Source organism: Cyanistes caeruleus, chromosome 19 (assembly GCF_971803275.1).
Source record: "Cyanistes caeruleus chromosome 19, bCyaCae1.hap1.1, whole genome shotgun sequence".
Classification (NCBI taxonomy): Eukaryota; Metazoa; Chordata; class Aves; order Passeriformes; family Paridae; genus Cyanistes; species Cyanistes caeruleus.
Window position 1 is genome coordinate 7,154,225 of NC_141719.1, and position 14,852 is coordinate 7,169,076.

The 14,852-nt window shown below is 45.5% G+C and overlaps 2 protein-coding genes across 3 annotated transcripts in view; both read right to left on the reverse strand.

The window, feature by feature from the left end:
- The window catches only part of MMD (monocyte to macrophage differentiation associated), a 68,922-nt gene that overhangs the window by 26,774 nt on the left and 27,296 nt on the right, over positions 1 to 14,852 (reverse strand). The window contains exon 1 of one of the 2 annotated variants that reach the window (XM_023938726.2): positions 14,311 to 14,366. The exons of the other annotated variant lie outside the window; for it this stretch is intronic. Coding sequence (XP_023794494.1) covers positions 14,311 to 14,351 — 41 coding nt within the window. The 5' untranslated portion in view covers positions 14,352 to 14,366. Of the gene's footprint in view, positions 1 to 14,310; positions 14,367 to 14,852 lie in introns of those variants that run through there. 2 annotated transcript variants of the gene reach the window in all.
- Positions 14,390 to 14,719, reverse strand: SMIM36 (small integral membrane protein 36). The gene has a single exon (XM_086856999.1). The coding sequence runs from the start codon at positions 14,717 to 14,719 to the stop codon at positions 14,390 to 14,392; it is 330 nt and encodes a 109-aa protein (XP_086713125.1).

Consider the following 14,852-nt stretch of genomic DNA (forward strand, 5'->3'; position numbering starts at 1 on the left):
CTGTCTCTGTCTAATATTGCACACTATTTAATGCCATAATCAAACAGTATTTTTCCTGTGGGAAAAATCACACAAGTGAATGGACTATGTTCCCTTTGGGTGCAGCTATTCAATATTTCATTTTTCACAGGGTGGCTCAGGGTTTAATTCAAGCTGGGAGGGAGAGGTCTTACACACTGAAGTCTTGGTAATCTGATTTGATCCTTAGTCATTTACAGAGCAGCCCTCATCTAATCTGGGCACTGAATCCACATGCTAAAATTTTCCTGTGGATTTTTTTATCTTTAGAATTTTCTTTCTTTACAGTAAGAACAAATGACCTGATGCAGTGCCTGCAGGAGGGAGTGCCTCACTGAGTAAACCATCGTGTCTCGATCCCACCTTCCCAGGGAGCAGATGGATGCTCGAGATAACCTGAGCTATGGATGGTATTTTAGCAGTGACTGGAGATGCCAAAGGTGCCCTTTTTGCAGCTACATCCCAGGCCAAAGCTCTTCCCTGTGCAGGAGGATTTCCATCCTTGCAGCACTGCTCTGTCATGACTTTACCTCTGTTCCAGGTTTTGGAGCTGATCTACACCTTACACAACCTGCAGACCAGGCTGGAGACCCACAACCCGACCAAAATTGGATCAAGCCTTTTGTAACAAGCGAGTGGGACCTTAAATGGGGATGTTGTTTGTACTCATCCCTTTGCTGCTAAGGAGCAGAGACCAAATATTTGTACAACTGTTTTCACAAATCCAGTTGACATGAACCCTCTGCCCTCCCTGCAATAAAAGCTGCCAAAAAAGATTGGCTGTTCATTAAATTTTGCTGTGGATGATGCTGCCTCCAAAAGCAGTTCTGCCCTCAACACTGAACACAGCTTGGCAGGAATGGCCCAGCTGTTCTGACTGGTTTGGAGGGCAGATCCTCAGCCTCTCCTGGGAGCTGTGACTTCAGTGCAGCCAGGGCTGCTCTCTGGACCTTTATTCCAGCTGATTAGTCGCACAGCTTTGCATCCCAAACCCTGCTTTTTATCCAGAAATGTGAAAACCCAAGCCAGGCAGCTCAGAGTCTCTGCTTCAGTCACAATTTACCCACTGCAGCAAGGGTTTGCTGGTGGAGGCTTGGAGAACAGCACCATGAAGATCTGTCTTCTCCAGCTGGGAATGTCTACACAGTTCCTGGCTTGGAGGGGAATGGGACAATGCCCATCCTTCTGTCAACAATCACACAGAGGAGGTGGCAAAGCTGCTAGTGTTTGTTGTCAAAAATGGACATGCTAGCAGAGGCCACAGCCTGAACTAAGCCCATGGGAATGTGGGCAGCCACTCTGCATGCCTGCCCAGGGAGCTGTGCCAGCTCACCTCCACCCTGACCTCACACAGCCCCTGCTATTCCAGCTCTGAGTCCAGCTCCGAGCAGCAGGTTTGTCCTCAGTGCAGGAGAAAGGTTTGTTTTGATGGCAGGATAATTAATGTGCCTCAGCTCCATAGCTGTAAAATCCCTGGGGAGACGAGGCATGTCTAATTTGTATTGTGCCCCAGCCAGGTGAGCACAGCACCGGGTCCCTCCTTGGGCATGATCGTGCTCAGGCTCAGTATTTACCTGACTGCAAAAACTAAAGCTGATTTCTTCATTTTATAGTGGCAAAGCTGGTATCCACTAACCATTCCACTTGGAAAAATACCACCCAGCTCCCTAGAGAGGCCACAGTGAGAAGCCACCAGCTATAGCAATTTTTTTTTTTTTATGGGATCAAGGAAATTGCAATCACTTCCCTTACACTGGGACTTGAGGCAGCATTGAAGGACCAAGCCCTGTCTTCTGCTCTTCTGCAGGTGAGGCAGTGAAGCTCATCTTTTTTTTATTAAAAGTGGGCTAAAACCAGTGTAGGAAAAAGCCATCCTTAATCAAAGAAGCCCTTGGCTGATGGCAGGTCCTTCCCTGCAGAGCAACCCTGGCCTGGGGCGGCATCACTGCAAGACTCTCATGATTCAAGGCCTGAGGGTATTTTGTATTTGCACATTCATCCTTATGTCCACGTTCACATATGGCTGCTCCACATTTTACCCTGACTTCCCAACCATCAATCCCTGTCCTTTCCTCCTTGACTCACCTCAAAGCCAAGCTGTTCAGGGCTGGTCTGGGAGTGCTCAGCACTAGTGTTGGATAAATGCACTGAAGCAGCAGCAAGGACAGCTTTTGTGACACTCTTCCCATATTTCAGTGTGGTTTATTTTATGTTCACTATAGTTATTTAATTTTTTTTTATTTTGTGCCAATAAACTCTGCAAATATAAATATTGAGCCAGACTGGTCGGTGTGGGTATTTGACATTGATAGAATAAATTACCTTTCCTACATATTTTCCATTATACATTTGTTTCCATTATGTGCTGCTCATGGACATGAGAAGGAAACCTTTGCCATCACAGCCCTTTGCAAACACAGTTCTCTTCCAAGTTTTTGGTCTTACTACTAAATAAATATGTATGCAAGATTGCACTGGTGTAGTACTAAAAAAACCACAATTATTTATACAGCTTTCAAACCTATACAAATTCGAATTTTTCACACAGCAAACTTGTTCTAAGGCATGGAGGTGCAGAGATCAGATCTTCCACAACTGTGCTTACACCTCCTCCAGGACCAGAAACCCAAAATGCACAGTAGAGACCAAACTAGGCTTTTTTCACTGAACCCAAATGAAATGTCACCTCAGAGGAAATACATCTGAGAGCTGAATTTCCTTGGGAGTTACCCAACCCTCTCCTTTGGCTGTGAAAGCAGACTGAATTTCTAATCAGGCCCTCAGTAGGTAAAAGAGGAACAATTCCATAGCCATGAGCTTGGGACTGAAATCTGATTGATCCCATAACACTGGCTCTGGAAGAAATCATCTCATCCAACAGAAAGGGTAAAATAAGGAAATTTTTCAATACCCTGAAAAGTAACAAGATGCCTGGCTGGTTTTGAAGCTTTTTGGTAAAAAAAACCCAACAAACTGCAGCTGAGTTTTAACAACTGCTGAAAAATATTTTATTTTCATTTAGGAACTCCTGCAGCCTGTGGGTGGGTGCATAGCCCCAGACCATCACTCCTAGAGCAGCATCACTCTGGCTCCAAGGAAGAAGTCCTGTCCCATCCAGGGAGAGCACTGCAGCTGCTGGGCTTTGTCTCCACATCACCCAAATTTCAAACCTGCACTGGGCACAGTTCAGACCCACATGGCCAAGAAAGGGACCCACAGGGAGGGAGTCAAGCAGAGGAGAGCCCCAAACCCAGCATCTCCTGAACTCATCCCATTCTCAGTCATTTCTATTTAGTTCATTTTCTTCCACTTCACTTCTAGGATGGTTAAACACAGCTCCTGGAAGCTCCTGGAAGCCTTGCTGAGATGATTTTATATTGCATCTTTTGTCATTATATTCTTATGTATTATATACATAATACATAAATCCTATATGTATTTATGTGCACACACACAGAGGCAGGTCACCCTTGGTTTGCCAGCTGCACTGGACTGCACAAGTGGCAGAGAGGGGAGCAAAGGCTGGGGTGATTTACAAATCTCTATACATTGCAACAAACCTCATGCAAAGTCAACATGGCCTTGCATCATAAAGCACAGGCTGGAGCCAAGAAACAGCTCAGCTGGAGAAGCCACAGAATGAGGAGAGAACAAGCCTGATCAGGTAAGAGCTCTGCATCTAAAAACATGCCCTGACACATTCACAAGGGGAGGTTAGGTATTTTTGAAGCTGATTTTTCTTTTCTTGCAACTCCCCAATCCTCTGAGCTCATTAAAATGAAGACACTCTAATTTCCAGGAGTGGCCAACAGGGGAAGGTCAAGGAAGGACTTCTTTGTAATGTAGACTCTCAAGTTCCAGGGAGAAGAACAGCAGGATTTTCATTAAACCACCGCCAAATTATAAACTGCTGCACTGTTAAAGGAAAGTAGGACTGCTATTCTGCAAAAGTGAAAGAAAAGACCTGATGATTTATAGCTTGTATGCAGGTCTGTCTGAAATGGGGTCTTGGGCTGACAAAAAACAAGGGTCTGGTTACCAGCAGCTGGGCACAGAGCAGGCAGAGCTGCTGGATCAGTGCTGTCACACATCCCCTGCACAGGAGGGGACGTGGGGGCACATCCACAGAGCACCAGTTCTGAAGATGCAGAGCTACTCAAAGAATGTTCTAAAGTCTTCAAAAGAAACAAAGCAGCGGGTTTTTTTGCTGTTGCACCAAACCTCAAATAAAGCAAGCAAGCCCTGGGAGCCCAGTGAAATCTGTACTGAACAGGACAGTCCCTTAGGGAGGCACTCCAGTGAAAAATCCAGAGCTGCTGCTTGCTGCTTTGTGGTTTGTATTTCCATGGATAGATGCCAGAGGAAGACAGTCTGATTAGACACATCAGTTTTGTTAAAATCAAAACAAATATTTGATTTTATTCATCCCATCTTCACTTGAAAAATGCCATCTGTTTGCTAAAAGGCATCCTGACTTCTGACCAAGAAAAAAACATTGCTTGAGGCCCTCAAAGGGAAAACAAAGGGAGGAGCTGAATCTCCCAGGTGTAGCTCTAATGACATGAATTTAGGGTGTTCAGAGCTGTAGCTACCTTTGTCCCTCAGGAAAGCTTGGCTTAGAACCATGGGTTGGATCTGAAGACCAAGACACTGTATTTTAACAGTTAATTAGCTGCACCAATTAGTGGTCATGTTGTACAAAGAGTGACAAAATGAGTGAAAACCAACAGTAAGAGAGAAGCTGGATCTGAAAGCAGGGAGGGATAGCAGAAAGCTGGGGCAGCACATCCAGCAGCCAAAGTGTGACTTGACAGAGGCTCCCAAGTGTGGCAGCCAAATAGAAATTGTGGTTGTACCCATGCAGATTTGGGGCCCTCTCCTGCTGCAGTTGCTCTCATGTCACCCCCAGGTATTTCCACTGAAATCCTGTTGAATTACCTTGAGTAACCTCCTGCCTGCAGCAGGGACAGGGAGAACAGAGCCCAGCACATGGGCTCCAGGCCTGGTCCAGGGTCACATCCCACTCCCAAGCAACAGAATCTGGCCCCTGCAAATCCAAAACCATGGAAAGACCAGTGGTTTGTGGGGAGACACCAATGAACATCATGTGCTGTATCCCAGAAGGTGCTTTTTGGAAAGCTGATGCTTAGGGCAGCACTTGCATGTCAATGTCAAATAATCTGCCATGTCCTGAGCTTCTGGAGGAAAGGGGTGACCCAAGATGAGGTGAAGAATGAGAATCAAACTGGGGTGACTTCTGTATTGAATTTAAGATAATACAGGGTTAAAATAGAAGCACCTGCAGCCTTTATGTGCACATAGACAGGTCTCAGCACGTGAGCTGTGTGCATGCATTATACATTAATATGGGGCTGGCAACCAGAGAAGCCCATAGGGTTGCTACATTATTGCATTCTATATTATCTTTTATTAGGAGACCTGCATTACGAAGGTTCCATTTTTTAAATCCAAACATTAAAGCATTTTCTGACTTCATCACATGCAGGAGCAGCCTGCACTGTGTCAGCAGCCAGGGCTACACCTGCAAACCCAATTATCTCTCTGCAGCCTTGCCCTGCTCTGGTCATCTGGGGCACTTGCTGTCCCCATCTCCCAGGCTGAAGCCATGGTCAGGCTCACTGGGAGCTCTAAGCCCAAAGTGTCCCTTTGAACTCTGGGCTGATCTGAGCCCTCTGGCAGGTTATGCTGGGAGTTGGAGACACTGTGATCTGGCCAGCAGAGGTTTATCTACTAAGAGAGAAAAGCTGGTGCCCTGCAGGAGCAGAGCTAATCTGACAGGGTGGCGCTTCAATCAAATAGCAAAATGCTTCTGACCCAAGAGGGTGCTCTCGAGCTTTGCACTGCCCAGGAGCAGTGGCAGGAGCTGGCAGGGCCCCCAGCACTGTTACACACTGCACACATCCCACCTGGTCCTGCTCTCATTCCTGGGCAATTCCTGCATGCATTCCTGCCATCCAGCCAGCTCCTGCTGCTCATCCTGGGGGAACTGGCCTCGGAGCTGATGAGACCCAGCCTCCACATCCAGCCATCTGCACAGGATGGGAAGTACCTGGAGATCCAAGGGCTCCCTGTGCATTGCAGGCAGGTGAGTGCTGCTGCACACCTGCCTGGAAAAAACCCACAGCAAAAGGCTGGCCCTGCTCCAGCCCAGCTAAGGGCAAGATTTTGCTATGTGTAGAAACAGAAGTGCTTCACCTTCGTGTGATGAGAGCACAGCCTGGGCTTAAGCCTTTTGCCTTCATCCATTTCATCCAATAAGTATGCCTAAACTTCTGCTCAAAAAAATAAAAAAGGAAATTGTCCAGCTTCTGTAACATCTGTGACTCCAGATTACCCTGAATGCTTCCCAGCAGAGAGGGCACAGAAAAAGCATGGTCATCTCCTCCCTAGCAGCTGTTAAACTAAACAGGAAAAGGTGGCCCTACAGCATGACCGTGCTCTGAATCTCTGCACTGTGGGTCAGGCCTTGGCCACCTTTGGGGAAGTTTTAACATCACCATTCATCCACCTCCCTTGCTGGTGGTGAGACCTTTCTTTGCCTTCTTGCCTCAAACATGCCTGCCTTCTTCCCTGTGAGCTCTACCCCCAGTTAGGGCATCCTCTATTTCACTGCACTTGAAGGGCAAATAGACAATGAAATAAAAGCACACGTTCTCCTTCAGCAGCTGAAGAAGGCAAAGCATTTTCTGTTTGTAAAAGGGGAAGAACAGCGAGTCTATCTGCAAAACACTTTCCCATTAACCAGCCCGTGATAATATCTTACCCTCCTAATGGCTGTTTAACTGTCACCCTGACAAACAGATGGACTTTTGTAGTACTGAGGGCACAAATTCACAAGAGGAGGGGACCCTCAGGATCTGATGGCCTGCAGAGTTGGCTGGAGGGGGAAAAAAGGGTTCTTTGTGCCTTCAGACCTCTAGAGGCAATAATGGGGGGGCAGCATGTCTCCTCCCAGGCCAAATAACCCTGCCAAGGCAGTTAAAAACCACATAAATGTGACAGTGATGAGCCCTATCTTCTCCTTCAGTCATGGCTTAACACTCCCACCTGTCCCAGCAGCTCTTGAATCTCTACCACCAAGAACTGCTGCAAACCTCCCTCCTCCCAGGGAACTCAAACACTAGCACGTTTTGTAAATACACACCCCAAAGTTGTGTTAATTCTTAACAATGATTTTTTCCGTGCCAGAATGAGTTAAGGGAGGAATCTCTGTCCTGGCTTCAAATTTCCTGGCTTTCCCCTGTCTGCGTCACGACATAATTCTTTCCAGCAGCGTTTTCCTCAGATGTTCAGAGTTAGCATTGGGATCCCTGCCAGCTCTCCTTCCCAAAACAAACACCGAGCCTCCTGATGCCAAAGATTTGCCTTCTATTCATTTCTCCAGGGATAGAACACTTGGCTTTACAAGAGATGCCCCGATTTTCAATTCAGCATATGTATATAAATAAAGATGCAGCTTTACAGAGCCTTGTCTGCACTAGAAGAGACTGGATGGTGTGCCCCTAACAAGCTGTCTCTCTCCATCAACTGTAAATAGAGCTTCAATTAATTAATGAGATTATCTGCCGAGTTAGTACACATTGCTTCAGCAAGGGAAATAAAGTTTATTGTCAAATTACTTTTTGCTGGTGTAATCATGTCAGCATCAGAGTTTTTGCCAGTAATAAAAACCCACCCATTATCAAACCACTCTGCTTCCAGTGTAAACCTGATCTAAAACTGAAACCCTGAAAAGTGATAAAATACCATTCCCATCTCAGTAAAAAGCTTTTCTTTCCCTCCAGTGTCCCTGGGCTCATAACACCTCCCCTGCCCTGGTGACCTGCCTGCTTTGCCTGGAGGGCTGGAAATTGCAGAGCTGCTGGTGGCTGATGAGAAATGATTTAAAGGAAGCGATGCTGTGAGCCCTGCAGAGAACAAACCACAGCCCTGCACTGCTCCCCGCAGGGGACAGCTGAAATTTGGGTAGATTCTGTCTCACTGAGGGATGTGTCCTTCAGGCTCAGGACAGGTGGAGTGTTTGTCCTCCAGCAAGACAAGGCTGCTGCTGCCTGCTCTTCTTTCGGAAGGAAAAACAGTAGGTTTCCTCTTTTTGAGGAAACAAATGTATGACTTACGTCAAATCTGTGCTTAATATGCTCCTGAAAGATGAGAAATATAGAGAATGGGAAAGAAACCACCTGTAATAAGCAGTTAATATGCCTTCATTGAGTATTGTCTTTGTTTGTTTGTTGGGGAGGGTGTGAGGTGCAGTGGCTGTACCCAATGGACCTAAGGACATTAAATCATCTGCTGCTACTCACAGATTTTTTCAATCCACTTTTTATGCTCATTATATTTCCTTTATACATGCCCAGTTTCCAGCAATAAACTTAAGACAACTCCCACTAATCTCTCAGAAATTTGGGGAGTTTGTCATTTGAGGAAGGCAAAGGTGAACACACCCAATCCCTGCCTCCCCTCCTCTTTCTTGAAAGGTCTAGTCCTAGAATTGGCCTGAATTTGTACATTTATTTTACATTAAAGAAGTGGCAGAGATAAAAATAGAATGTGGAAAAATATTATGTAATGAAGTGATAAAAAGATATTGATTACTAAGGCAATGTAATTATTACAAATAAAGGTGGATGCTGAGCCTATATTCCTTGCTCATGCTGAAGTCAATAGCAGTTAAATTCAGTGTATTTTTAGAGTAATAAAGAGCTATACCATAGGTCCAATCAGCTTCAATACTGAAGAAGTGCAAAATGAGAGTGCTTAAACAATATGTCCAAGTCTTCTAGGTATTCAGGAAGAGACACAGATATATAATCATTCATAATTAACAAATTCTCCATAGCACCACCCATGAAAGGTCTCATGTTCCTTCATAAATATTAATTAAATCAACCCTACACCCCGCTTGTGTAACAATTATTACTGACATTAACAGATGGAGAAACTAGGGCACAGCTTCATTGCCCACACAGAGCATCTGCTGCAGATCTGGATGAGACTGACCCATCCCCAGCCGGGGCTGAACCATCAGATTCTGGAATCAGATCCCTTCTGACAAGGATCTGCCTCCAAAAACTGCCCCTGAATTGTCACATTAGGGTGGAGATGCCTCTTTGAAACGTTGATGTCGAGCAGTGTCAGTGTTAGACAGGGAAACCAAGGAGCAGAGTCTCCAAGGAAACCAGCATACCTGAGGAGGAAGAAATAAAGGAAATAAATAAGGAAATAAAGCAGGAGCAGAACAGAAGCTTGAGAAGGCAGCTGTTCAGATTTTCCAATTTTTTTATCATTCTGCTATGATTTTCTCTAGTTAGGTCAGTTAGCTTTCTGCTGTGGATGTCAGAGCAATTTATTTATAAACAATTAATTAACTTTCCACTACCCTAGTGTGAAGAGCCAGCCCTTCACCTCCAAGCCCTGAGCACTGCCCCAGGAGTCCACCTGCTTTCCTCAGGGGCAGCAGCCACCAGCAGGCTCCAGGACACGTATGCCCATGCCTCCCATCCTCACATGCACATCCTTGCTGAGGCTTCAGCTGTCATTCCATCCAGGAGCTCCCCAGGGACCCCAGCAGGACACGTGGATCCAGTTCCAACCCCCAGAGCCCACCTGACAGAGCAGATCCTGCACACAGAGTCAAGCACTTGGGACAATCACAAAGTAATTTGGGCTGGAGCAGGGCCAGGAGACCCAGGTCAGTGCTTTGCTGTATAAAATGTACACAGGTAGCTCAAGACACTTGGGATCAGACCCTCTAAAAGATGGCAAATGGGCTGTAGGGCTCCCCAGAGCAGCACTGGCTCATGGCCAGAAGAAGAGTATTTCCAATTAAACTCCCAATACCAATTCTTCCTTCCTGGCATTCCCACCAAAGCACCAGCATCACACCAGCTGAATGACTGATAACACAGGGTGATGCACTTCTAGGCAGTAAAAATTATTCTTAAGTTCTTCTTGCAGCCAAGGGGTTTGACTTGGACATGTCACTGTGCTTCTACACTCAGCACTATCAGAGGATGAAACACTGTGCTGATAAAAAAAATGAGACAAGATTAACCCCTTTTTAAATTCAAAATAATCACTGCATGGGAGGGAATTCTCCATGGCAAATATGGGTTAGTCTGTCTGGACTAATCCTCTACTCATATGTAGTGGCTTATTAGGGATTTTAAAAGAAATCTGAAGACCTAGACAGTATGTTTACAGTGGAACAGCCTCACATGAAAGATGAATTTTCAGTGAATTTAATGACATGTTTGACTTGAATTAATATTGGAGAAATCTAGAAATCTTTTTTCCTGTTGTTTCTGTAAAACCCTTTGATAAAGGCTTTACAAAAGCAGTAATTTGTGACTTTAAAAACACACCAAGCCAACTGTAAGCAAGCCAGTGCAGACTGAATTCCTGCTTCCTGCAGAACAGCAATAAATCCTCCCAGAACCCCTGAGTTCCCTTCAAATCACAGAGCTACAGATATCAGAGTGCCAGGGTGACCACAGCTCTCCCAAAGCAGGTGTTGTAAGGCTGTGCCAGGGTTTATCCAGATTTAATGTGGCTTGTTCATCGACTTCTCTGATCTACCTGCTCCAAGAATTGTTTGTGGGAGTGTATTTTATTTTGTTCTCTTGGATCCTACCAGAGTTAGTCCATGGACTGACATTCAAGTGCAGACTGACATTCAAGTGCCAGTTTTGTAATTATAACCCCTTTATGAACTGCATAAATAACTAAGAAGAGAGAAATCTCAGTACAGAGAGCAGAAGAGCAGAGAAAACTTAACCAGAGACACATGGAGCAAAGCACAGAGACGACAGGAGCTGCCCAAAGATGTCCCATAAACCAAGGCCAGAACAGGGAATAGAGCCTATTCCCTAAATACTTGTCAGTTGATCCAACATTCTCTAACTCATATTGCTGACAAATAAATGTTAGTACAATTTTACCCACATCTCACTCATTTGCAAAGGGCACCTGCTGCAGGACAGGATTTCTGTGCTGGATATCCTGCCCTTAAAATCCTGCCTAATCCTCTGAGCAAAGCACATGTCTCCATAGGCACGGGCAGGATTAAGGAAGGCACAAACCCATCCTGGACTGAGCAGAGATGGAAGAGTCACATTTACAGGATGTGCAAAGAGCTGCACAGTGGCTCTTTCCCTGAATCCATGGATCCCCACAGCCACGTCCTGGTGCTTCCCCAGGTGGGATAGGGCTTGGAAGATGCTGCAGGTGTCCCAAAGGGATAGCTCAGTCTCTGCAGAGCTCCTCTGCATGGCTCAGTTGTGGTAGAAAGCAGCAAAGCCTGGTTCAGGATGTTTTGTACTGTGTGAATTCCAGCAAGGGACTCACATTTTACACACAACTTATGCAAACAACAACCCTGCTGTGGGAGTATTCATCCTTGTTTTCTCACAGTGATGCAAATGGCATGGCAGAGGACTGCAAACACTCAAAGGAACACAGCTTCAAGGCTGATTTCTGGCAATCTTGGCCTGATAAAAACCCATTTGCATGCATTAATCTTGACACAGTCATTAAGTAAAGCGTGGCAGCAGAGACCTCCCCAAAGCAGTAATTTCACTCACAGGGACTTGATTACTTGGAATTCTCAGTACATACTCAAGGGCTCTCTCCCAGTAATAATATTCCAATCCTGGTCTAGTATAAACAATATTCCAATATTGGCCTAGTATGACAAAATACTCCAATATTGGTTTAGTATAGGCAAAACTAAGAAAGACATTTTATTTTTGTTGGGAAGACAGAGTCCTGATGCACTTTAGTTTATTTTCCAGAAGGGGATTTACTCTATGTTTACCTTCCTGCTATCAGAAGGAAAGTACCATTTACTGCTTTTACCTCCACATTTTGGAGCAGAGTCCACCAGCTATCACAACTGACAAATTTCCTCATGAGTGAACAATGGAAACTGCTCCTGTGCCCACAGCCTCCCCAGGCACAGCTTCCTAAAGCTTAAACCAGAAAACTCACCCTGACAAAGTCAGCAGCTTTGCCATCAAACTTCAGGGATCCAGGGATCTGTGGTTAATGCACACAAAACTACGTATCTGGAGAATTTCAGCTATCTAAAAGTATTTATTAACACAGCCTTGCAAGTCTGTTTTACCCACATAAACAAACACAGTGGCAAAGATTTGGCAACGTGATGGTGTCATTACATTATTTGGAAATAATGTAATGCAAATAATGTAACCTTCAGCAAAGAACCACAGCTTCTCTGCTGGCACTGTGGCATTTGGTGTCACACGAGCTGTGCCATGCTCCTTGTGATATTTCTGAGCTCTTTTTATTCCCCACAAGTTCTTATTAACAAAGGTTATTATTTCTGTTCTTGAATGCCAGGGATCCCTTATCACCAAGAAGGCTCCTAGAATGTTAAATGATACATGAACACACAAAAAGCTTTAAAGAGCTTAGAGGCTGAAGGGAAGGCAGATGGGAGAGCCCAAGGAGAGATAACCCAGCCTGTGTGGGTGACAGCAGCCATAACATACGAGCAGTTCAGTCACTGCCACATTTTTCCAAAGCAGCTACAACTAAATGCACTTTTTCAGTGCTAAATAACTGAAATAAGACATTCAACACAGTTATTTCAGCATGATACATGGAAGAGGATCATGGCACCAGCTTCTGGTTTATCCATTTCATCACATCAAGGGTTTTCCTCCACCCATCAGGAACCTTCCTTCCAATTCAGGTTTCCTTCCCAAACCAGGAATATCCGTGACTCCCAGGCTGCAAAGGACAGCTCGAAAACATAACCTGGGGTCACCCACAAAAACTTAGAAACCAAAAGAAGAACCACTAAGGATCCATTCTGGATCCTTTTCTTAAAACACAGTTAAATAAAAAGATACTCTAGAGATTTCTTTGCCAGTGCCAGGATGCTCTGTAGCTGATTCAGAAACCAGCGTGTCTGGGGATGTAGCACAGACAGATTGTTGCTACCCAGCTGGAGTACAAACCACACAATCCAGCCAACAGCTTTGCTCAATTGTGCTTTGAATTCACTGCAGTTTATTTCTGGGAGTATTTAAAATGCCTGTCCTGAAGGCATTAGGACCACTGCATGCAGTGAGTCATCCATGACACCTGACATAGGTAATAAATATCACTGTGTTTACTAAAGCTTTCTGTAGGACTCTGTGGGAACTTCACATTAACACATGTAAATATCCTATGGGACAGGCACCTGCAACAGTCTGGGCCCTGTGCTAATTTTCCCTTAATAACCAGCTAAAATTCACCACTTAAATAATATCACATATAGGAACTTAAGTATTATTTAGAGGGACACAATAACCAAGTGTTTAACATCCCATTGAGCACTGAGAGGGAGGAAACCAGCAAGATACAGAAGAAACTTGTTAACCAAAAAAGCCTTTAGCTCTGAAATGATGGGAATAGCAGGACCTGATGCAAATAGCATTAGATTTACTAGAGATACACTTTGATGTGGCCCAGCAGGAACATGATAGAGCTGAAGGAAGGCTCAGGGCAAGAGGCAGGGGCAGACACGTGGAGATGGACATTGAAATCCAGGACGTGGGGTCAGAAATTCCTGTTCCAGTGGACAGTGGTGACACACATTTCACATTACTGGTAAATTCATCTCAGTTCCCACTTCCCCTTGTGCAGGAGGCATTGTACTCAGCTTTTCCAGGAAGAATATTGTATCATGAGGTCTGTGTAGGGCAAGGGGTGCTCTGCCCCATAAGAGCAGAGCTTGTGTTCTGCCTACAGAAAATAAGAGCCAAGACAGGCTTGGCACTGCCCTCAGGAGAGCTCACAGCCAACATGGAAAGTATTGAATTCTGATGGCAGCAGCAGCTGGCTTCTATAGGAAAGGCACTATCTCCATCCTTTGAAAATCCTTGATGTTTCTGTTTTCCCTGGGGAGGTGGGAACAGCCTCCCAAGGTCATTTACACAGCTGAGCAAGATGTGTCGAGGCTGTGGGGCAGCACAGCTCAGCCCATGGGGGTAGGATGCTCTGAACAACACCGAGTCTCTGCCAAAATAACTGCGCCAGGCACAACTCGAGATTAAACCAAGGCCCCTCATCAGTGCCTGAGAGGATAACAGCGTCACTGCTGCCGGCTGCCAGTGGGCTCCAAGGCAGCAGAAATGGAAATTAGTCTCTTTATGGCTGGCAGGCAGAACTGCAAGCTCATATCCATGCAGAGCACAGCTCAACATCAAATGATCCCCTGAGCAACGGCACCACATCAAATGAATCAGCATCTAAACTCACCTGGGGATCGCGTTATCCTTCTGCACACGGGGAGCAAACATAGCAGAGAGGCAGGAACTGGAGCTCCAGACAGGGTCCCTCACACAACTGTAGTCCTTTTCCCAGGCAGATCAGCAGGGTTCTCGTAGGCAGAGACGAGCCCCTTTGCCCAGCGAGTGCCAGGGGAGCCCTGCTGCATCACCACCAGCCGGATCGGGGGCTGAGTGTCTGCAGGGACCTCAGGAGCATATTCCTTGCTGGGATCCTTCCCTCTGCAGTCATAGAGCACGCAGGAGATCAGGAAAACCAGAAGTAAAATGACATAGCTAGATACCAGAATGATGAGATTCAAGGTAACGGGGTCAATCTCCAAATAAAACTCCATTTGGTCCCATGCTAGAGAGGGCAAACCCAGAGAATGAAGTTTCATATGCATGAATGAGCAAGTGCTAACTGATCAGAATAGATGTATTGGCTTTGTGGTAAAAATACACTAATCCTCAGGTCTCCTGTAGCAATGGATTTCCCCGAACCGGACGATTAAAGCAGCTCAGTTTAATAAC